The sequence below is a fragment of the Pollicipes pollicipes genome, unplaced genomic scaffold (genome assembly GCF_011947565.3).
Source record: "Pollicipes pollicipes isolate AB1234 unplaced genomic scaffold, Ppol_2.1 Scaffold_5724;HRSCAF=6776_pilon_pilon_pilon, whole genome shotgun sequence".
In the NCBI taxonomy this organism is placed as follows: domain Eukaryota; kingdom Metazoa; phylum Arthropoda; class Thecostraca; order Pollicipedomorpha; family Pollicipedidae; genus Pollicipes; species Pollicipes pollicipes.
The window spans coordinates 33,777,463-33,800,595 of NW_023596746.1; the positions used below are offsets into that span (position 1 = coordinate 33,777,463).

Here is a 23,133-nt window from a genome sequence, read left to right on the forward strand (position 1 = left end):
ATGAAAACGCTATTAGGCGATACGTCCAGACCAGCGAAAATGATCTCGTCTGACTAGCCTGTCGCGGCGGCACTGAAGCCGTGCACGGATGATCTCTATCGAACAGGAACTGACACCTTAGCCAATGAAATGTACAGTGGTAACCCAGCCCCGTTACGTGACCGTTCCCTCATCACCATATTACGCCTGTCAATGTGTCTCAGAAGGCAGCGATCGCATGAACATTAGAGACCCCGCTTCATTACGTTATTTACACTGATGTGTGCAGAGCGTACTCGCAAACAAGCGACTGGCTAGGGATAGGAAAAGGTAGACACACGTGTCATTACATTACATAGGCCACATGTGTCTGCCTTCTGTTAGTCATCCACACTGGCGGTGTGGGTGACTAGCGCCTGCTGGAAGGAAAGCAGCAATTAGCTTTTAAGGCTGGAAATAGGAAAATGTCCGGCTATCGGGACGAGCAGAGCTGTGTCCGAAGCTGTGCTGTTGTTGGCAAGTCCGCCACTGGTACATCGGTATAATTTTTAGACAACATCGATTTTCGGGGTGCTCACTGATGTCAGGTGCCGTGCTGAATTTAAAGAATCTGTAACCAATCAGTACGAAAAATTGACGCTAGACAGCTTGTTTACAACTACATGGCAAACCTAGATATCATCAATAGACAGAAAACGCCTGTTTGAATCGAACATCATTTGCCATATTATAACAAGATAATACATACACCGGCCACCGCTGGCCAATGCAAAGCCTGCCATAAGTATTCTACCAGCACAAATAACAACGGAACATAGATCAAAGGTCGCACGTAAAACATGCGACTTTCTATCGCCACGAGGTAACAGGATACGTAGCACCAAAGTCTATATCTAAAACCTTAATGGCGGCCAGTCGGCGCCACCGCCAGCGCGCCATTTTCTTATGGTCTAGATCATCCGACGTCGGCACCTGCCCGCGAGCGGCCGCAGTGCCCTCTACCGGTGGGCAAGCTGGATGTCTGTCTCGGCCTTCAGCATGAAGAGCGACCGCAGCGGGCCGTCCTGGACCGCCGCAGGGCTGGTGCCGCCCCTCTCACCGCGCTCCGGCTGCAGGACAAACGGGGTCGCATCATATGGGGTCAGGTTATACGGGGTCAGGCGAGACGGGGTCAGATCATACGGGGTCCAGGGAAGCAGGGTCAGGTCATACGAGGTCGAGGGGAAGGGTCAGGGCAAACGGAGTTAGAGTGGCACGGGCAGGTCAAACGGGGTCAGGGAGAGTGGGGTCAAGTCATACGGGGTCAGGGAAAGGGTCAGGTCAAACGGGGTCAAGGGACGAGGTCAGGTTATACGGGATCAGGGGACGGAGTCAGGGGAGGCGAGGTCAGAGGAGGCAAGGTCAGGGGAGACGGGGCCGGGGAACACGGGGTCAGAGGAGGGGGCAGGCGAGGCAGGGTCAGGAAAGACGGGTTCAGGTCATTCAGGGTCAGAGGTTTAGGGTCGAGTTATACGGGGTCAGGTCATACGCGGTCAAGCGAGATGGGGCCAGGTCATTCAGGGTCGGGCGACACGGACTCGTATCAATCAGAGTCAGGTCGAAAAGCATCAGGCCAAACGGGGTCTGACGCATCAGGTCAGACAAACATGACTCGGTTTAAACGGCATGGAATGGGTCACAGTCATACTGGGTCAGGTCAAACGGGGTTAAGAAACTGGGTCAAGTAAAACGGGATCAAGTCTGAAGCGCCTTAAGAGTCAGCTCATATAACGTTAGACAAACACAGACCAGATGTAACCAGGACTTGGATCAAGCGGGGTCGGAAGGATGACATCATCAGTCATGTCAGTCATGGTCATGTCATCATGTCATGGCCATGTCAGTCATGTCAGTCATGTCAGTCATGCCAGTCATGTCAGTCATGTCAGTCATGGTCATCATGTCAGTCATGGCCATCATGTCAGTCATGGCCATGTCATCATCAAGGATGACATCATCATCAGTCATGTCATCAGTCAGATACCCAGTCAAGGATGACATCATCATCAGTGTCAGGACAATTGAGACCGGACGACTTGTGTCCAACAAGGTTGGGCAAAACGGGATTGCATGGGTCATAAAAGAGCGCTTGACTGTGCTGTCGAACACGGTCGGGAATGTCATGAGGTCAATTAGGCCGAGCTAAATGGGGTATGGTAACACTGGAAGCACGACAAATTAGTTACAACGGGACCAGGTCACACTTGCAGTTCTGATCAAGTAATTCAACTGGAATGCGTCTTTGTCCAAGCAGAGTCACACCAAACATGATTAGTTGGCAGTTGGGGTAGCAGGAATCAAAACATGCCAGGCAACAATTATTTTCCTTGAGTTGAGTTTCTGTTTTGCACTCAAGGGATATGGTTTGCATAAATGGCAAAAAAAAAACGACGCGTCGCAGTTACCTTTACACGAAACTTCACAGGTAAGCAACCGTATCAGGATCCTTAAGAAAAGCTTGTTAAAAAATGTTTAATACCTGTTTGTACGATATTTGGTTGCATTCCTTCTTATTACAATCATATCTATATATGCATATATATATATATATATATATATATATATATATATATATATATTATATATATGCGTATACATATGTATACATACATATATACCTGCTCTAAGAACTGGAGGTGTAAACTGGACTCCTTTTTTGAAATTTCAAACGTTTTCAAAACCTAGTTCTAAAATTAGACGCACAGGGATAAACATCTGGATTTTTTGGACGGCCCATATTATTCTGTTGCTCTGCAAATTATATGCATCTCAACTTATTTAATGCTCCTTATTTTCAAAAATTTAAGTCCAGAGCACAAACAAGGTGGAGATAGAGTAGATAAGGAAATACTCTTTTTTGAACATGAGATAAAATCCCTCACGGCATGCACTGCCACATATTTCTTGGGCCGTGGGACTTATAAACTGAAATGGGAGCGCGAGCACCGATGTCCCCAACTCTCGCAGTTCCCATCAATTTTGGATTACCGCCTTACGACTGGCGCTCTTGGGACAAAATAACAATTTTGTGAAACTGGAGATTTTTGGACATACTGATTGTTAGACTATTTTGGACGGACGCCTGGCCCATCCTTGCACATTGCATTCAATTTTGGACGAGGACTTTTAGAAAACGGTACCTGTGGTTTGAACCGGGATGGTAAATCGCTGAACGCTCTAGCCAATGTGTTCCAAGCTGTGGGTTCGCATCCCGGACACTGCACAGCTTTTTCATTTCGTCGCCACGCCAAAACGGGAATTAACTAGAAGCATCATTTTCCTATGCTATCAGCTGCACCTAGAAAGTATTCTGTTTTTTATCGGAAGGCTTGGTTGGCACGACCGTGGTTTGACTCAGCCGTTGCCTGGAGCTGGATATGTTGGTTTGGGAATGCAAAACAATGTGTCTGATCAGCCCACGAATTTGTAGCATGCAAACAGCAGCCAGTGAGGTGGCATGACGTGCATATGCATACACCCCTGGGTAGTTTACACACACACACACACACACACACACACACACACACACACACACACACACACACACACACACACACACACACACACACACACACACACACACACACACACACACACACACACACACACACACACACACACACACACACACACACACACACACACACACACATATATATATATATATATATATATATATATATATATACATATCATCTTCGCGTAACATTACGCGCCTCCAAAATGTCTTCGCTGATCCGCCACCCACAGCACCAATGGGCAGGTATCAGCCGAAGTCCATATTTCCATGCTATCAGCGCATGCGTGAGAAAACATAGTTATATGGTTTAACCAGAGGATGCAAATTTGCAGGGCGTTCTGTTTTGTGGTCAGGATTCACCTACGAGGGGCCAAATCAGCTAATCAAGGTTCTTTCAGCCACGAGGTCCCTCTTTCCTTCGACATCTTTCGTCCTGTTCTCGGCTTTGGGAGACCTTGTTAGCCTCGGGGCTCTTTTTTATATCACGCGGCAGGTTTTTAAGTTCTTCGAGAGGGCAACACAATTTGTTCAAACTCAAACAGCGCTGGGCCTTCGGATCAGGAGAAGGACGGGACCATGGAAGCCCAAAAACCTTGGCTACGCTGCTTCTGATGAGTACCAATGTGGCGAATAGGGAAAGAATGTGAGCAGAACTACATATACAACGTTTTGAGACTGCAACGTTGCGCGATACATAAATTTGTCTACACGAAGACCCGTGTGTGTGTGATAGTTTGCATTTGCAGAGATTTGCGCATGATCAAATTGTATGCAAAATGGAGAACGCAAAGTTCCTCCGAAGGAAGTTTTGAGTATGAGGAAACACGACACGAGAAAACCGGCAGGCTTTTTCTTCTAGCCACTTGCGCACAATTCGTTCAGCTCGTTGCCCAGGTTTTTCCAATGGCTTCCGAAGTGTCGCGCCTGTGGTGGTGATGCACGCCAACACAAGTCTTGCACTGGCAGACAGGGGACAAAAAAGGTAATGATTTCCTCTAGTCCGTCAGTCAGTCATTGACAGCTATATAGGGTCAGTTTAGTAATTAGCAAAGCGGCATGATATTCACACAAGAGAGCTTAAGAGCCTGTTGTGTGCTGCTGGTAATGGCCGGCTAGGATTAAGGAAGACAAAAAATGGTGATTACCAGCCATCTGATGCGGCAAGCGTCATTCTCTCCCAGAATAAGTTTTTAAGAACATCCAGCTAAGCGCATTCAACGAAATCCGCCCTTGCAGCCTTCTAAAGGCTCCGGCCTAAGCCCGACGTCATTTCTGTAATGGCTCTCGCGAGTGAAAACAGCTGACAAATGGTGGCTGTCGCCCGGGAACGGTATGTCATTAGACAGCTGGCTTCCGCCGCCCCGAAAGGCAAGCGCCGAATGATAGGGCTCACAACACCCGGCGAGATCTGGGGGTAACGCGTGCAGGGAGCAGTCGAGTGGAGTGTAGGTCAGTTAGCTTGAGTAGCGGCTCCCAAGAGCTGGTGGTTAAAGCACGCAGTCGCGTTAGAGCGCAATGGTGGGCGTTATCGATGGGCGGTGAAAGCGGACAACTGTTATGAAAGTTGTTCTTAAGTCTCACTCAATTAATATGTGTGCTTTACTCCCTTTTTGAAAACCTCTATGCAGTTTCTGTCAAGGTGCATATACTAGTAATAAGCGTACAGTAATTGTGTGAGTGTGTATATTTCTATATTACATCCACGCCGCGTTATTCATTGCAGTGGGTATGAAAACACAATATGCGTGCGTATGCCCTACGCTCTCGAGCATCTTTGACCCAGCAGATTACAGATGATTCCGTGACAAATTTGCCATTTGTGTCACACGATTTTTTCAGCGTGCGAGCCGCTGGTCCTACTTAGCTAGCCGTCTCCAATAGCGGTCGATGTCCACACGACCAGCGTGGAATGCATGCTCATGAATGTCCTCCCTTCAGACCAGCGCCCCATCGACAGACCGAATTTTCGTCCGGAAGCGCGCCGACCTCTCCGCCAGGGCGCATCGATGCGGTAATCAATGGACATTTTAAAGTGATTATTTCAGCGCCGCATGCGACACAATCATGTTAAAAGGATAGGCAACAAGTCGGCGGTCGGCATTGTACACAGCTCGGGCCTGACTGATTGCTTCCATTGGCGGGCGGCCGGGCCGAACGTCGATTAGTTGCTGCCGCCGACAATAGCGAGTGCCCGAGTGGTTAATCGCCACAATACGGGCGGCAGGCCCGACCCGCCCTCAAAGCAAAGTCGGCCGCCGCTCCCATTAAATAAAACGACGCAAAAATGCATTAACGCCCGCGTCACTATGAAAGGGACAATTTAACAGTGGTGAAAGGTGGCGCCGGCGCGCGGCCTGGACGAAAATGGAGCCTGAGCAAACTTCGGGCGTGTTTGCCGCCGTCAGCGACAAAGCGAGCGGCGGGCGCCGCCAACGGTTAACCTGCATTTGCCGATGCACTACAATAACTACTGCTGATGGCCGATGTTTGTGGAGCCGCCAGCTTTGTTACCGCTAATATAATTGCGATTGTCCGGCGAGCGCAGGTCGATGCTGCAAAAGATCAGCGCCGCGGCGAAATGGCGGCGCCGCCGGGCAATGGCGGAGGGCGCAGCGACTGCCAACCGACGTCTTCACCGAAGCAGCCGAAGCGGTGCTTGGAGATGCCCGGGACGTGATTGCATGGCGCAACGGTTGCACATTGACCGGGGGGATTGGTAAAAGGTCGGAGAGATGAGTTTAATATTTTTGCAATAAATTAAGTCTGAGTTGTGATCAAGCGCCTGCAACCAAAGCGTCTGCAGGCGTTGGCTTAGGCCAAACTCGAATGCCTTGCTAAACGTGAGGCTCGGTCTCCCAAAGGTATGGCCGGGGATCCACCGATTATTATGGTCAGGCTCAAAAGTATCATAAATGGTCTGTAACCGGCAACTTATTAAATCGCATGCAACGCGCCATAGGTTACAGACAACAGTGGCATCTGTAAAATGTACGAATAATGTACCCACATTGTCGGTCGTGGACGCGTTGCACGACTTCTCATCCTGCGTCTTGCCGGCAGCGCCTTCTTTGGCCGCCTCGAGCAGCGCGTGCCCCCTGATCTCCGCCTCCAGCATGGAGCGACCTCTGACCTCGGCGTCGAGCAGGGCTTGACCCCTGACCTCGGCGTCGAGCAGCGCCCTGCCACCGGTGGGGTCGGGCAGCCAGGGCTGCCGCAGCGGCCGGAAGGCGGAGGCGGGCGGCGCCTTCTGCTGCCGGGCCGGCTCGGGTGGTGGGGGCGGCGGAGGCGGCGGAGGCGGCGGCGGCAGACCGGCGTACAGCCCCGAGTAATCGAGAAGACCGCCAAGCACACCCGACGCGGCCAGCGGGAAGCCGAAGGCCGGCCGCTTCGGCCAGAGATGTGCCGGCGCCAGCGGCGCCAGCTCGGCCCACTTGGCCGCCGGCCACAGGTAGTCGGCGAAGGTGGCCGGCTCGAGCGCCGTCAGTCGCTTGTAGGCGCCGAACGCTGGCAGGCGGGAGAAGCAGGCGGCTGGAGGCGCCACCAGGCTCGGCGTTGGTCGCACCAGGTCCGGGTAGGGCGCAGCCAGCTCCAGCGGCGCCGCGCCGCTTCCGCCGCCGCCGCCGCCGCCCCCCGCCTCCGCCGCCGCCGGTCGTCTCGGCGCGCGCCTGCTTGGCGGGCGCGGCGGCGGCCGGCGGCGGCGCGCACCGCTTGCGCGTGCCGCCGTTGAACATGGCCTTGACATCCTCCCAGGCGTGCACGACCTCCTCGGGTGGGCTGCCGTGCAGGCGGATGTGGCGGCGCCACGAGTTGAAGTTGGCGGCGTCCGGCTGCACGTAGCTGGCCTCCGGGGTGCGGTGCGAGTGGAAGATGAACTTGTTGGGCGAGTAGAACGACCCGCACAGCGTGCACTTGATGCACTTGGCGCGCGATGAGTTGTAGCGCGCCGGGTAGAACTGGCCCTGGCAGCCCCAGGCGCACAGGTGCAGCACGTCGAAGGTGAAGTTGTCGGGAAGCTTGGGCGGCGAGTTGTCGCCCAGAAAGCTCTTGCAGAGTCGCTCGGCCTCGCGTTTGGTAATCATGCCGCAGCGCCGGCTGGAGACGGGCATGGCGCCGGCACGTCGCAGGATCTCCAGCTGCACGGGCGTGCACTGGATGCACGTGATGCCCAACGCCACGCGCCGGTTGTGGATCTCGTTGTAGCTGAAGCCTTTGAGCAGCGTGTTGGAGATCTGCGCCAGGCAGAGTCGGTCTTTGCCGTCCATGGTGAGGGAGACGATCGGCACACCGTACAGCACGACGCTGTTCACCTGTGGCACGGGCCCATACGGTCTCAAGGTATCACGTTACGTCCCACTTTTTTATTTTTGAGGATAGCTGTGCCATGAGTGTCAGAATATTGCATTTTCGAAAATCGATCTGTGAATATCAGATGGGTGTTTATCCGCCGAAACAAAGCAGCTGACGCGGTAGCACCATCACCACCCCTGCCCACCCACCCACACCCACGCTTTCTTGAGCGGAGTGACACCACCTAACAGATCCCAGGGCCGTGCTCCAGCCTCCGGCGATATCGTCTCGAGTCCGGCCCCGAGAGGCATGGCCTCGCACCTGGTTCTGTTTGTGCGATGTCTCCTCGCCGCCGGCCGACTCGGTCGACTTCTGGTGTCCCTCCTCCGCCGCCGGTCGACTCACCGTCGAGTCGGGCATCTCCATCTCGTCACGTGACAGCCTGCAACCAATCAGGACGCCGTCAGGCCAGCGCCGGCCAGCGGGTAAACAGCGCGACAAATTATGCCGGATGCCACTGGCGGAAGTTACGAGCAGGGGTCCTGCGTCCCGCCGCGCCCGATTTGAGGACCACTGGGACGCGAGCAGTGAGGGCGGTGGCGGGAGCGGGGAAGTGCGGCTGCTTTCCTTGTCCGCCCCCTGGCCTGTTACGAAGGCACCACTGACCCCGGGCCGTGGCGAAAGCCGTGGGATTTGTATTCGGACCAGTCTGAAGTCACGCACGAGCTCCAGTTCCGGTTTATAGTTCAAAAAGGCTGTGTGTGATTTCCGACGGGCTGTACGTCCGCTTTTCATATTTCCAGCCGGCGAGGTGCGTGCAGACTGAGGTGGTCAATTGGCAGTCAAGCATCCATCGTTTGTGGTGGGCGAAGCACACATCGGTGGTCAAATACCGCAACCACGGGCAGGTTGGCGCCGATGTCCGGGAAGTTCCAAACGCGGCCAGCATGCAGAGCAAGCCAGCTGTGTGAATCAAACCACACATACGTGAGCTTTGCGTCAGAGGTATATTTGGTCTGCCTGACCCGGGCACAGCCTAAACATGTTGTGGTGATTATGACAGCCGTCTTATTTATCGGCACATATGATATTGACGGCCCAACATCCTGGTCGGTCGTGTGGAACGGGTCGGCGAAGAGCTCGTAAGGCGATATCGTGTACGCAGCCAAGCTTTTCAATCTCTTCCTGCACTGACTCCTTATGACGCCACGTCAATTAACCATCGAAACAGCTGCAGCCGTCCCGTCGTCGACCGATCACCCTTGTTTGTTTCAAAGCACAAGTGTATTCCGCACATGGATGCTACGTGCAAAGTGACGATCATTGCTTTTCATGTCAACAATGTTCATCGTGGGAGACACTTATGCAAAGACGTTCGGAGAGAAAAAAAAAATATGACGATAGCTGCAGTGATGTACCTCCGCTTAAAAACATCGCAAGAGACCGGCACAACGATGGTGGGTCCGACCCACGGGGAGGACCTAATGTCTGAGGATGCCCAATGCATGCATCATCACCGCACAATCTGTACGTCCAAGCCCCGCCAGCGCAGGCTGGACCGGACCGAGACCGGCCGTCCGACGCTGGTCAGCAGCCCCGGCCGCCGCAGCAGCCGGTCAGCACACAGACACGGCACAGGGGCGGCGGGGATGCTGAGCTCAGCAACGCTTAACAAGCGTCCCCGGGGGCGAGCGAGAATCACATCAGCCACACCCGCCGCAGTCGGCGCCGGCCCCCGCTTACGTATTCATGAAAACCCGTCAATATGCAAAATTGCCTGTTACGCCAACAAATTGTTTCACTCAATTGTAGCGAGTGACTTTGATGGGATTAGGATGGGCCTGTCGCTCGCCGTGCAGTGCTGGTGATGCGGTGGACGTGTCGGTCCTGCTGTGACTTTGCTGGGACGGCACTCTGATATTAAGTGACGGCATCGCGGAGATTATCGAGCCCCTGATTAGGCTGTAAAAATGCGATACGTCAGGCGCTTCGTGATTCGCTGACCGGCCTGTGATTCGTTAAAGCCTCGCAACTCATCAAACAACGAAAACGTATTACTTCTGAGGTCAGAGCTTTGCGTTACGCACGTGAAAACATAACCGCATTGCGCGAGACTATACATAAGTTTATGTGAATGCTAGCGTGTGTTTGAACAGCAGCGACCAGAATTGCTTTACCACGTCCTTATTTGCAGCTTAACACGCGGTCGTCGACCAGGTTCCATTCGTCAATGTCATCTCATCATCGTTAATAATCTGGTGCAAATTAATCGCATCAAATTATCATACCACGCAAATTACACAAGTTGATTCAAATTACACCATTTAGCCCCCGAGATCTAATTCGGTTCAATGCTAATTAACTTTTCAGATTACCGGTTAAATTAATTTAGGAACACGTTTCCGACTCGCTATCTTTGTTCCCAAAGTCATCAGTGGAGATAGGGGCAAGGCATAGTTAAGTGGAGCGCTCTGAGCTTCAGCGGAAAGCTTCGCAAACCAACTCAGTACACTGGATCTGGACCACAGCGGCATCTAATGTCGGTGGCATGCACTTCGCACGACTCATTTCATGCATCAGTTTGCACACCTTCATCAGCGGCATTTAACAGCGCTGCTGGGACTGCTGATGACAGCAGTACACGCTGGAATACGTCGGCGATCTCGGACTAAAAACGCTGTGCCCACGACACCGGGTGCAGCGCACTCTATAGCAAGCTGTTTGCATTTGTAGCAAGGGTCTTTCCCGTCCCTGGTCGAAACGACTCGGATGTTACGGCACAGACAAAGACAACTTGAATTTTGCCCTGCGGAAAAAACGGGTGGCCTGTTATCGATCAACGTCCTCTACAAACTCAAATGCCGTCAAGCAATGACCCGTCCTTGGATGATTACGGATTCCATGACTAACACGATCATTGCTTCTGCAGCCCTTTGCCTTGATCGTAGTTGCGAAGCCAAAACGCAACCACCAATAATTCTGGAGCCGATGTAGCCGTCTGCGAAGCAACGGGCAGTCATCAGTACACTGTGGCGCTGCTAAGATCCTGTAGCTTAGCGCGATTCATCTAATAGCCTCGATCAGGTGCTTCATTCGTGGCCACAAACCCTGCTGGGTGCGTCGAAAATTTTCATATGTCCACACAATCGTTTAATATTTTCGTGTCAACGGTATTTGGTATACTGAAGGCCGGTTTTCAGTAATGCAAAGTTATAATGCCGAAAAACCATGAGCATAATGCATACCATGAGGAAAGCATGAGCATAACGGATCATGCATGGGCATGAGCATTTTGTTATAGCAGCTACAATAGAGACAGTGCAACTGCATCCCAGTTCGGAAATGCATTGAGCAAAAATTGCATCCTTGGCGTGAGAGTCCTTGAATAAAAAACCCTGTTTACGCTCACAGCCGCTGTACTCCTCTTGGACTGCCGGCTCGGATTGCCGCCCGTGCCTAAGCCGGCGCGGCAAACACGAGAATTGCGCGCCAAGTGACAGTTGTCTGCCATCGAGCCGCGCTCGCTGCGCGGCGAGCCACCCAAACTAGGTACCAGACGCCGCGTATTTGCTGCCCACCGGGCTCCGTTACGAGTAACTGTTTACACCGGAGTGATTAAATTAATGGGCGCATATTTAACCGGATGAATTTTTAATCGGCTGGCGGGCGATGGCGCGGCCGGGTCGATAGCGCGAGCCTGGACCGAGAGGTCGCGCCGCGGCCGCTGGAGGCGCGTATTTCACGCGGTTATGTTACTTAACTTGTCATTACAAGTCCCCGGCCACTAGCGCCGTCATGCACGCTGCTGGGACGATTATTCACTCGCGTAGCTCTTTAATTCTGCAAGTGGATCGAATCACGCTATGCCGGTGTAAAAGGGTGGAGCCGGGGGCGGCGGGTGCCACTAGGGAGCGCGAGGCTCGGGCGCGACACATGCGGCAGGGGAATAGCGCTCGACATTACGGCGAATCAAATGATTAGATCCCTCAATTGCCGCCGGATCCGTGCAATTACTTTGCAATTATCCTCACAATGGCATAAGTGAAGAATGTAATCCGGGCTTGTTTTGACGGTAGTGCTTCGGACAGTATCGCAGCGTGATCCAATATTGTGAGAGGCTCCGGGCGGCCCGGTAATGCTGACCTGACAGTAACTGCGGGTCTGAAACATTGACGTGTTTGCCGCATGGTGTTTCGCTAATTGTATCTCCGATGCCCACAGGCATTATGAACGCGACACCAATCTAGGTTATTTAATGCGCTTTGAACCGTCCATAATAGTGGGAATGAGCTCGTTGCAGCCGCATTTCTTGAAATATGAAATGGGAAAAGATCCAGCACGTAAATCTTCAAAACCACCCTGCGCTATTACCGAAATGCATATGAAAAGGTAAACAATAATGAGAATGTTAATGGCTATCATAGGCGCACCGTGTTCGTGCAGTTTCGTTTCGAACATACCCATCACAACCATTATGTTATTTGCTGCGGACTATTTAGTGCAATTTTGCACACTGTAGACAGTCCCTTTGGTCTGATCCGGTGCTTTGTTTCCATTTGTATTGACTTTGAGATAGTGAACAGTGGGAAGCAAACGAGTCCTGAAGATGGCTTTCAACAATTCGCGGAGCCGACAGTTCAGTGTAATGCGGCAGGCAAAACTTACGTTGACTAATTCTGCGGGATCGAGTTTGCACGGCCTTACAAGCAGAGCGACGTCCCAGGCGGAATGAAGCTCATGTGAACTGGACTTCTCATGATTAGAGTAAACGGAGTTCATTTCACGCGCCCCATTACTTGGTGCTAACTTATGATTAAAGGACTGTGTGTTACGAACTTCTATATGGCATGGCCATGCTTGCTGTGGTTGTGGTCGTGTTTACAACAATACACAGGTGCATGGACGAGAACATTCGCACTTGAAGTGTCCGTGCCGGCTAGCATATTTAAGCAAACGTCTAGCTTTAAATATATGCACAAGGATGCATGTGCACTGAGAACATTCATGTTGGAAACCTTGAGGGAACAATATTAGGAAAGAAATGGGTGCGACCATAATGAATGAGCACTGGCATCTATCACGGCGTTCAAATGCGCATAGGCATTGCTGTACCACCGTCCATACCTGAAAATTGCAGTTAGTTTAGATGAACTCTCGCACTCAACACATGCATTCAGTGCATGCAGATCATGGCCCCACACACACCGCACGTGGCGCGTGCTATGGAGCCTTATGCAACATTTTTTAGCATTTCTAAGTTGAGGCTTGGTGTTCCGATGCATCTTTGTCTTCAGATGTTCATCTGGCGCCGCTTGCCATCCTACCGCGCATGTGTTGGCCTTCGTTATGGTCAAGGCGTGCTCATAGGGCGCAACTGTGGGCGAGCGGCACGTTTTGCTCCATGGGGAACAGACCGTGCTTCCTGCCCCGTCGGCCGCTCCTGAGTTTTTCGGGCATCGTGACAGATGGCCAGTTCCGACCTGAAGAGAACGTATGCCCCTCCGGTTCTTGGTATCGATGAAGCGAATGAGCCTCGTTGTCGCGCACTCCTTGTGGTACGTTACAGGAAAACGTATCTACAGGAAAACCATATACTGTTTTAAAATTAATATCCGTACCGATCCCGTCACTCTTTCACTCCATGGAGAAGGTGAGTACCCGGGGAATAGAAGGCTTACTCCACGGAGTAAAAGGCTCTGTCAGTCGAGTGGATCGCAAAGATTACTGACGCGGGTGAACGTGTCGTTGACGACGCACATCTGACGCAAAACTTTTGACGGCGGTGATCGTAGCCTCCTCCTGGACAGGCTATAATGGTGCGATGTGTACCCGGATAGCTCCACGACTACCTGCGAGACTGGAGGCAGATTTTGGCGGGTGGCTCTGACCTGATTTTTCCCATTGGCCCACGGTGGGGTCCAGGCCTCCATAGTCGGGCATTCCTCTGTCTTTTCTCCATTCCTTTCCCATGGCCGGCTCCTGTCCTATGCTGATGATACTCAACTACTGGACCACTTCCCTCCTTCCCACAAATTTCAAAATCGGTGTCAGTCCAACCGACTTAAAGAAACTTCGATTAGATCTATTTCATCATATTTGGTACCAAATATTCAATCCAAAAGACACACAGCTTCTGCATCACCCTATCAAGTCCACGCATCCCGTCATGTCCCGCTGTCAACGTCCTGGGCAAGGCCATAGACCAAGGCTTGACCTGGCAGCCCCACACATCGGCGGTGATTCCCAAATACAACGCTATCCATTTTTCACTCTACATACTCGCCACCATTTCATACCCAGTCTTTGAGCTCGCGGTAAAGGTCGCTTTTCCTCACCTACTGTACTGCCTCCCTGTTTGGAGCAGCGCCGCCCGATATCATCTGTCGCGGATCCAGATCTCACCCGTCTTTAAGTCGTTCGGGGTGGCTAAGCACGAGCGTAATGGTGCATTACCTCAAAATGTTTGGCGCGCTGAACGAACGCTACTGCCCGCCAGCCCTCAGAAACATTTTTGTAAGCCGCTTCTAGGTATCCCAGAGAGAAGCGAGAGCCGCCGCTGCAGGAGAGCTGCAGCTGGAGAGATGTTGGCTGCCAGTCAGGCAGAGAACCTTCTCCTGTCCATTGACAGGAATATCTACAACCATTCTCCTGTCGGGCCGCGCGTGCGTGGAATTCCCCCCTGGCTGCTGTTATTGAGGTGTGGGGTCGCGGGGCGTGCCTAAGTGTCATACCAACATGAATGACAAGTTGATTTCGTTGCTGTGTTTTACTTGTATCGTGACCGTGGCCTCTTTTTTGCCTTCGTGTATGCGTCTGTCATTTTTACGTACAATGTACACCTGACTGGGCTCCTAGTGGCCACTGTGTGGACGAATCCTCACCCGGACAGGACGCCTGTGCTTTGGCAGAAAAAAAGTAGTGACAAACCGCGTTGGTCGATGGCAAGCTACTTCATAATGCTCCTTGATCTAAGTAGCACTAATCTGTCTAAGTAGCACTAAGCTAATCTAAGTAACACTAATTGTTCGACTCAGTCAGTCTCTTCTCTCGGATTTTTTCACGTACCTTGCGGTCAGTTCATGGTCGATTTTTCTTTTCCGGTAGGTCGCACATTTTTAAGCATGTTTCTCACGTTAGCTGGAAATTTGAAAATAAAAGGACAGTTTTCGTGCTAAGTCACCGACTCTATTAATTCCTTGTTAGATAAGGCTTTCACGTAAACTGCTCCTCATTTATTTCTTTGTCTCCCATAACCAACCATTATTTGTAATAAAATATATCCAGCTATCTGAAAGTTCTTCAGATATCATAGTGTGCCATGTGAGCCAGATGAATGCTAACGAATTGCGCCATAGCACAAGACTTGCCGAGTACGTGATAAAGTCTGTATCTATGTCTCTCGTACGTCATATTTTTCTTGGTCGTCATATTGCAAGAGTGAGATCAATGAATTTGCCACTTGTTACACAAAAGGTAAGTTGGTAACCAACCATGCAATGATGGTCATTTGCAAGTACGGTGACTGTCTGCGGTAATACTGTGCTTCTTAATATATGTCAATTTGTACTGCTTGCTATGTTAATATGATGCTCAAGTATAATCAAGAAGGCTTGCCATCCAATGGCAAAAAATCCTATGCGCTATCGAGTAAAGTCTTCAGAAGAAGCATTTGAGATCTTGGCTAATCAAGCATGTATATTTGCTCAGAAAAGGAACTTTGGACGAATTTTGAACGCACAAACTTTCCGTTCTTTGCTTACGCCACAAGGTACAGTGATTCGAGCTGCATGGAATGATATCAACAACTCCATTCCCCACCCCCAAAAAGCATAGCATTAACGTTGTTCTACCTTTGGACGGTAAATTATGCGTGTGTGATATACAGTGGCACGAACCTGAAAGGTACATACATCATCGTTATTGGATAAAGTATTGCATTGGCAGCTTGACCACAGGCCAATAAATATTTCAGATTTTGCAGAGCAATCTAGCCAATGTTTGAAATCCTCTGACACGGAGATAACAGACAAATGAAGTAGCCGAAATGTAATGCAAAAATGACAAAAAAAAACCTAGTGGCTCATTTTGTTGGTAACGCTTGTCACCACATTTAGGGAGAGTGTGTCTAGCCAACTTAGCGGCTTTTGCTGTTCACGAAGGATGATGGGGAATTTCTATTTACAAATTTGTGTCACTCGTTTCTACAAATTCGCCTCCACTGATGCGATGTTGCGACGGCCCCAAATTTCCTTTGGTTTGCATGGAAGACCAAAGTGGTTGGGTAGCCCCCAAGCAACATTCACTACTAAACACGTCGATATCATAAGGAAGGTTTCGTAGTTCTAGCCAATGGCTTTTCGAGGATGTCACTTGTCAGCGCTGACGGCAGCTTGCCAGCGCAGCGATGTCGGCGGCCATTATGTTGCTGTTTTTTTTTACATTCAGCTGCGCCAGACTCCAGGGAAATGTGATTGTTCTACGTTACCTAGCAACCAAAATAATGGCCATGTCTCTAGCGCACAGTTACTCGCGACATACCAACCAATGCATTCGTCCTCTCCTGCCCGCTGATTGGTTTATCTTTTAGAATTGTATTTGTTCATACACAACCATCGATGGGATCGATAAAAATCAAGAAATAAAAATTGTTGCAAGGCCCAAATGCATATTCAGCAACCAAAATCAGCTATAGATAATTGCCTAACTCCCCTTAAACGTGCATTGAGAAAACCGAAAACATTAGAACACACTGCTTTTAAACGTTGTAAAATAACACATGCCTCCTATTTCGACGGGCGAGTTGGAAGAAGTTGACTTGAGTCTAGGCTTGTAATTTGTCCCAAAATGGTTCACTTGGCGCTAAAAACGCGTCACAAAGTGGCAATTCTATAAATTTTTGATAACACAATGCTTTGTGAACGGGGTCACAGGCTGCTGTTTTAGGCGCATGGTAGTACATGGTAAGAAGTTGAAGTTTATTCATGAAGTGTAAACAGATTTAAATGCAGGGTGGCTCCAATTGTATTACGGTAGAACAGTTCTGAAAATGCTTAGAAATGCGAGGTGTTGCGCAGACCTCCTTTGCTAATGAAGGTTAAGTTTACATAACTGCTACAGTTGGCGCGCGCATGTAACTTATTCGAAAAACATCACTAACCAGACATGAACCTCAAACATGCAGTATTCAAGACTCAAGCATCTCTCTCAGACATGGGGGAATTCGAAACAAATTGCTCCACATAAGGAAATCAACGCAACACCGAAAAAGCTACAGACATGGAGTACGCTAATGTGTGCAGAGGATATTGCTGTGAAAAAAACATCTAAACAAATAATATAAGGCACCCTTCGTTTTTTTTAAGTAACACCAACACAAGCAATTAGCAGGACAAGCGTGCCACGGAAAGTATTGTTTGTGATCAAGCTCTGTCAAATTGGGATGTCTCTGAGGAAGGAAAACACATACGCCAGTCTGCCACATCAGGCGAGCAATCCCAGCTAAGCGGGAACACTTTACCGGAACATTACGCCATTCGCGTCCCGGCCGCGTTAAGAGGCGATGCCGCGTTACGGTCAATGCCGCGCTACGGCCGCGTCAAGAGGCGATGCCGCGCCATGGTCGCGTCAAGAAGCGTTGCCGCGCTACGGTCGCGTCAAGAGGCGATGTCATGCCACGGTCGATGCCGCGCTACGGTCGCGCCAAGAGGTGATGCCGCGCTACGGTCGCATCAGGAGATGATGCCGCGCTACGGTCGCGTCAAGAGGCGATGCTACGCCACGGCCGCGTCAAAACGCGATGCTGCGCCACGGTCGCGTCAAGAGGCGATGCCGCGCCAAGGCCACCTCTTCTCATGGCTCGCTTGGTTAGTTACTAAATAGCCATCAATGACGAGCAACTTAAACATAAATCCGAAACTCTCTATCACATGTCACATGTTGGTCCTAGCGCCCGACGCTCTACTTACGGATTTGCAAGAATAGTTAACCTCGTCGATCGCGCGGCATTTATATGTCTTTCCTCACTTTTGCACTAAATGGTGTCATTCACAGCTTCAACAGAGCTGTGAATGGCATAGCTGTGTTGCCTGCTATTTTTCTTAAAAGCCGTTCTCATGCGCCAAACTAAGCGTCAAAACTAACAGAATAAATGTTTCTGGGAAATACAATCAAGTCTCAAGCGAAGAATCAGGCATGGCGCGCTAATTAAGACTAGAACAGGCATTTTGAGTTGTTAATTTCAATTGTATAACGACGTCAAGCCTTTGCTGGAAATCCAGGGAGAGCCGCTACACTACGGGCACCACGAAATTCGTCGGAACTGTCACTGGAAGCAGTAACGAAACAAAAGTCAAGCTTTGTTCGGGCGTCACGACACTGCGAATGTGAAGTTGATTGTTTAGAGCTGTCGAGACATAAAGGATGCATTCAATATACTTCGAATTTGTTTTAAGACTATGAACTGTATTGATTTCGCACTAATCTAGGTGACCAAATGGCCATTATCGTTGGTTTGCTGGTTTCTATTGTGCCCATGCACTTTCATCTAACGCCATGCAGTGGGTATCAGTGGGTTTCGGCAACTAGCATTCTTTGAATGGCCCATATCTTCCATCATCACGAACGTATTTTAGGGTTGAAAACCGCACTCAAAACTCGCACGTAGGGCAAGACGAGCTTTGCATGGCTCGAACAGAACTGTTTTTGTTCCGCTCAGTCTATGCCCTGATGAAATGTATCAAACGTACTTGCCTCCCTACAAATATAACCAAAAACAACAAAAGGAATCATCTGATCTTGGTCTCTTGTGGTCTTTAATGATCAAGACTGAAAATTAGCCAGTTACAGTAGCAAAACAAGAAAAACTGGTTTAAAAGTGTGTTGTGAATGCAGCATCCCCCTAGGGAACACTGTCAAGCATTTTTCGGACTAAACATGCCAAACCTGCTTTTCACTTACATCCTGTTAACAGTCTACTAACAAGAGCAGCTAACAATTGTTTCACCAAGATTGTCAAACATGGAATTTAGGAGTTGGCACTCGTTTAAGTGAAGCTCTCGTGATGAACATTGGTGTCGGAACATGCTGTCTTTTACGCTTTGGCTTCCATTCATTAGGAAATCAATGATTAAATTTCAACATGTTTACACCTCATCCAATATTTCACGCTTAACGCCTTGTAGCAGTTATACATTCTAGTCACCTCAATTTCAGGAAACGTATATATGGCTGAAACTGCAAAATGCTCTGAGCGCCGGACATCGGAAACTGCCTACGTTCGAGCTAGATTGCACGTATGCGCGATGAAAAAGTTGCCTCAAGTGATGTTCCATATGTTTGAGCGTTTATGACCCGACATAATATGTTGACTTATCGTATCTGAAAGCAGACACATAAATCCTCAGCCAACTCGGTCACCAGAAATGAAACCGCAAGGCTATAGAAAGCATGCAGGGTGCATGATAATTTCTGCCGACTTCGTTTCGACCTCCAAAACCCAGTCTAGTCTATAAAACTAGTTGTATTCATGTAAGTTTAGGTGCTCGATGTAAGACATTTAATCTCATCGGCCTTTCTTACACTGGCGACATCAGCTCGCTGTCTTAAACGTGGAAGCATGCACCACCAAAATACGCCGGATGTGAATAGAATGCAAGGTCATTTTAAGCTCTTTGGGGGCATACTTCCGTCCATTTTTGGTCGTCCTTATTAGTTTTCACAACAAGTCTGTGGTACGGGCATCTCGCGAAACCTCGGCGTAAGTCGCTGAGGGATGCAAGCAGGCATTTCATTTCAAGTTTATCTCCGCACTCATTTTCGTCCGAAGCAGATTGTGCGAAAACTCCCGTGCAGTAGCGGCTTGATAAATACCTACAGTCTATCAGAGCTACCTCAATTGATACAATATAGCTAAAAGTAAGTTCTTAAAGCAACTTACCGCAGTGTATTTAACTTTGTGTCTGACTCCTGATAAACGCATAACAACATAGTGCAAACATGCCAGAAGACACGCTGATGAAGCGTATATGTTCCAGGCGCACTGGTGAGCGGAGCTTGTGTAGCAAGATGGTACGTGTGCGTTCTCTGACCCGACGTCGTTTGCTTCTAGGGTCCGATGCGCCCTGGAGGCAGCGCTTTCATTGCCATCTTTACTGTCGGATACCAGCGTTGTGCGGGTGGCCGAAGTCTGATTGCTGTGTGATTTGTGATTGCAATTGTGATTGGCCGTCGCAAAGAAACTTAGTGTTCGATTGGTGCCAGACCGTGCATTGCCGAGGTATGTGCCCAGTTTGGACCACTGCTTTGGTGATGTCCGGGACATGTTTTATGCATTTTGAGGGGTACACCAGACAACTAAGTTCAGTAGCATGACGGTAACATGCCATTGGCCAATACCGCTTGGTTTAAGCACGAGGTCGATTTGAGGCAGAACTTGCTCACATCATTTTGGGTTGATTATTGGCGTTTGTATGGGTCGGGCAACAATCAGTTTGCTGCATGATTTGTAATCACACTAAGGGAATGCACCTTGCTGCTTCAAGTTTCAAGTTTCGACTGTTTCAAGCCTAGTGTAGCTGCGGTATGCTGTTAGTTTCTGCTCTCCTTTGTGTGATATTCCTAAAAGCGATAGTGTATTTACCGCCACCTCTGAAAAAATTATTGCACGTTTGTTTAACAAGTAGGTATGTTCGTTCCCATTTAATGCGCTCCAATCAAAAAGGCTGTTCTTGTTCACTTAGTTAGCCTGCCTGCAATTTATTACTTCGCTTAAATTCCTTACTGCTTTATTCATGTTTGTCAAACCCTAAAATAACATTTAATGACGGAAATCATCGGCACGACCATACCAGCAGGGACTGGTTACATGCGGACACCAAAAAGTAATCGGACTACATTAAGGAAACGTTTGGCGGTAACATAAGTGTTTATAATCATCCGTTTTTGAGGAAATGTTATCGCATATTTGCAAAGAGTCTCTTTGAGATAAGAATCTTTGTCAACTCCATGCATAGCCCGTCGCGAAGCCGTTACCTCCCTTCCCAACGGACTACTTCAATTTAACGAATAGCTCTGCCGACAGACCTTATGTGCCGCGCAGGGCCATGTCGCCGCCTTCCGAGACGGTCTGGCCGTGTTGGCCAGTACCAACTGACCGGCATTGACACGCCACGTGGCGTGGTTACCTATGTCTGCATCTCAGCTGTCGTATGTTCGGTACTCTGCCAACTGAGCCACGAGGAGGTCAAAACGTGGTTAGATCATTGGAATGCTGCGAGGTGCTCCACACATCTTCTTTGTTTCTCAAACAGCAATCTTCGTGTGCTCGGAGATGCAAACTGTTCGTTCGATTCCTCGGGCTTTTTTATCCACTTTTGTGCCAAAGGCACGATGAAGTCGCGCAGTTCTCGGACGCATTGAAAAGTGCTAAGTGGTCCACTGCGCAAATATTCACAAAGCGGATACCGCACCGCATTCCAACATTGATGGCCTTTCAGCGCAAACCATGCGATCGGGCCGTTGTGACAGCGAGCCAGCGGCAGAGCAAAGGATCCGCTGACTCGGAGGATGGCGCAGTCGGCGGTGACCTGCCTGTGAGGTCTTAAAGGTGTGCACAGTCGACCCAGATTGGGCAGCCTGCCCCTGAGTGCAGCTGGATCGGCTAGGACCGGCTACAGGTGTCGATGTGAGGTGTTCAGATCACATCAACAGCAGGTCACTCGCTCTCGCTGGGGAGAACGGGCTCCATAGGAGACCCGCGCGGTCAGGATGGGGACTGACGACTTGTCATCGGGTGACAACTTGGAATCCGGCAATGGTAGCAAGGTTTCTCCAAGGGTATAGACAGCGGGCTGCGTACCAGAGCGCAGAAGCCACGATATCCTTGACACCATCGGCGTAACAAACAAGGCACCTTCATGACGCAGCACTTCTCTTGACGCCAGTAGCCAGGTACCACGTGAATCATTCGAACACTCACGGCAATTTGAGAACATATGTTTAAATGACACTAAAGCATTGAATGCTATGCGTGTGGTGTCTCAGTTCAAACGATTATGTTTTCAGTAAGAAATCTGGGATTATATTAACGCGTCGCATGTTGCGCTGATCCTTACTGATAACGAGGTTCCGAAGTAGACACCTCATCAGCGATTTTCCGCATGCAGTATTGCACAAAAAGGTTCGTGTACACCCTAAGTTTGAGACAAGGCAACGTGGCCGCTACGACATAAGCCTTAAGAAATAAAGTCTCCTTCCAATCAAAACGTCATCCTTCTATATCCATTGGTTAGGAGCCTATAGTCCCACCAAAAAACATTGAGTAGGCTCTGGTCGGCTCGGGTAGGACTGCCCATGCAAATACAAACTTCCTCGAAATTTCGTAAAAGCTTCACCAGCCGCTTTGCGACTCGCTTGCGGCTTCATTGCACAATGGATGCTAGCGATGCTCGCTATGTACATTGCGCTTCCGAATACGTACATAAAAGCCGCTTTTCCCATTTCAAGACCGACATCACGTAATCTAGAATATCTTGACAATGTGCATCCCCAATGAATGGCGCCAGGCTCCACGTCCATGCACGATTTCGTAATATCGGCTTTCACGCATGATTAAACGCATGATATCGGCTGTCCCTAGGTTACCCGACCAGCTGCGCAACCCAACAGATGAGGATAGCGGCTCCCGGGACACTAAAGTATTCTTGTCTGCTTTGCCAGGTGACAACCCAGCGGTCCTGTGTGGTTTTTTGACCCTCTCCCCTCCCCGTTAACTGTATTCACCCTTGAACGCAATCCGAATTATGTGCTCTGGTACCTGTATCAGGTCACAATGAAGGCGCTGCTCACCTTGCTAGACAGCTGAAGTCGCTCTCCGTCGCCTCTATCTGCCTCGGGCTGCCGGTCTCTGCCGGGCAGCTTCCGCCGCGGCCTCGTCGATGTCGTTACCGCACGTCCGTACACCGGTCATAAAACGGCCGCAGCCAATCGGCGCCGGCGCCGGCGTCGCGTGGGCGGAGCCGCGCCGTCGGCGGCGACGCTGACAGGCGGACGCGGCTCTGACGTGGCCGACGGACGGCGTCGGCTTCGACGAACGACGCCGCGGCTGTTATTACCGACACACGATCCAGGCGGCGCTCTCTGCTGGCCTGAAAGCTGGTTAACGCTCGGACGGCGGGCGAGTTTAGCTCCGTGTGATTAGGTGGTCGCTGTAAGCGGGGCCGGTCAGTTACAGGTTCGCTCGGTGGAGGACGGCGGAGGCATGCCGAGCTTCGGGGTGCTCCGTCGCTGCTGTGCCACGGAGTGTCAGCAGA

The 23,133-nt window shown here is 50.2% G+C and overlaps 1 protein-coding gene across 1 annotated transcript; it reads right to left on the reverse strand.

Annotated features, from left to right (window-relative positions):
• Positions 1-7,018: 7,018 nt before the first annotated feature.
• LOC119102969 (SKI family transcriptional corepressor 1 homolog-B-like) lies at positions 7,019-22,724 on the reverse strand. Its single transcript, XM_037226418.1, has 4 exons — positions 22,670-22,724; positions 8,147-8,267; positions 7,244-7,845; positions 7,019-7,025 (listed from the first exon to the last, which is right to left on the reverse strand). Exons 2-4 carry the CDS (start codon positions 8,249-8,251, stop codon positions 7,019-7,021), a joined length of 714 nt encoding a protein of 237 aa, XP_037082313.1. The 5' UTR covers positions 8,252-8,267; positions 22,670-22,724.
• Between the last annotated feature and the right edge of the window lie 409 nt (positions 22,725-23,133).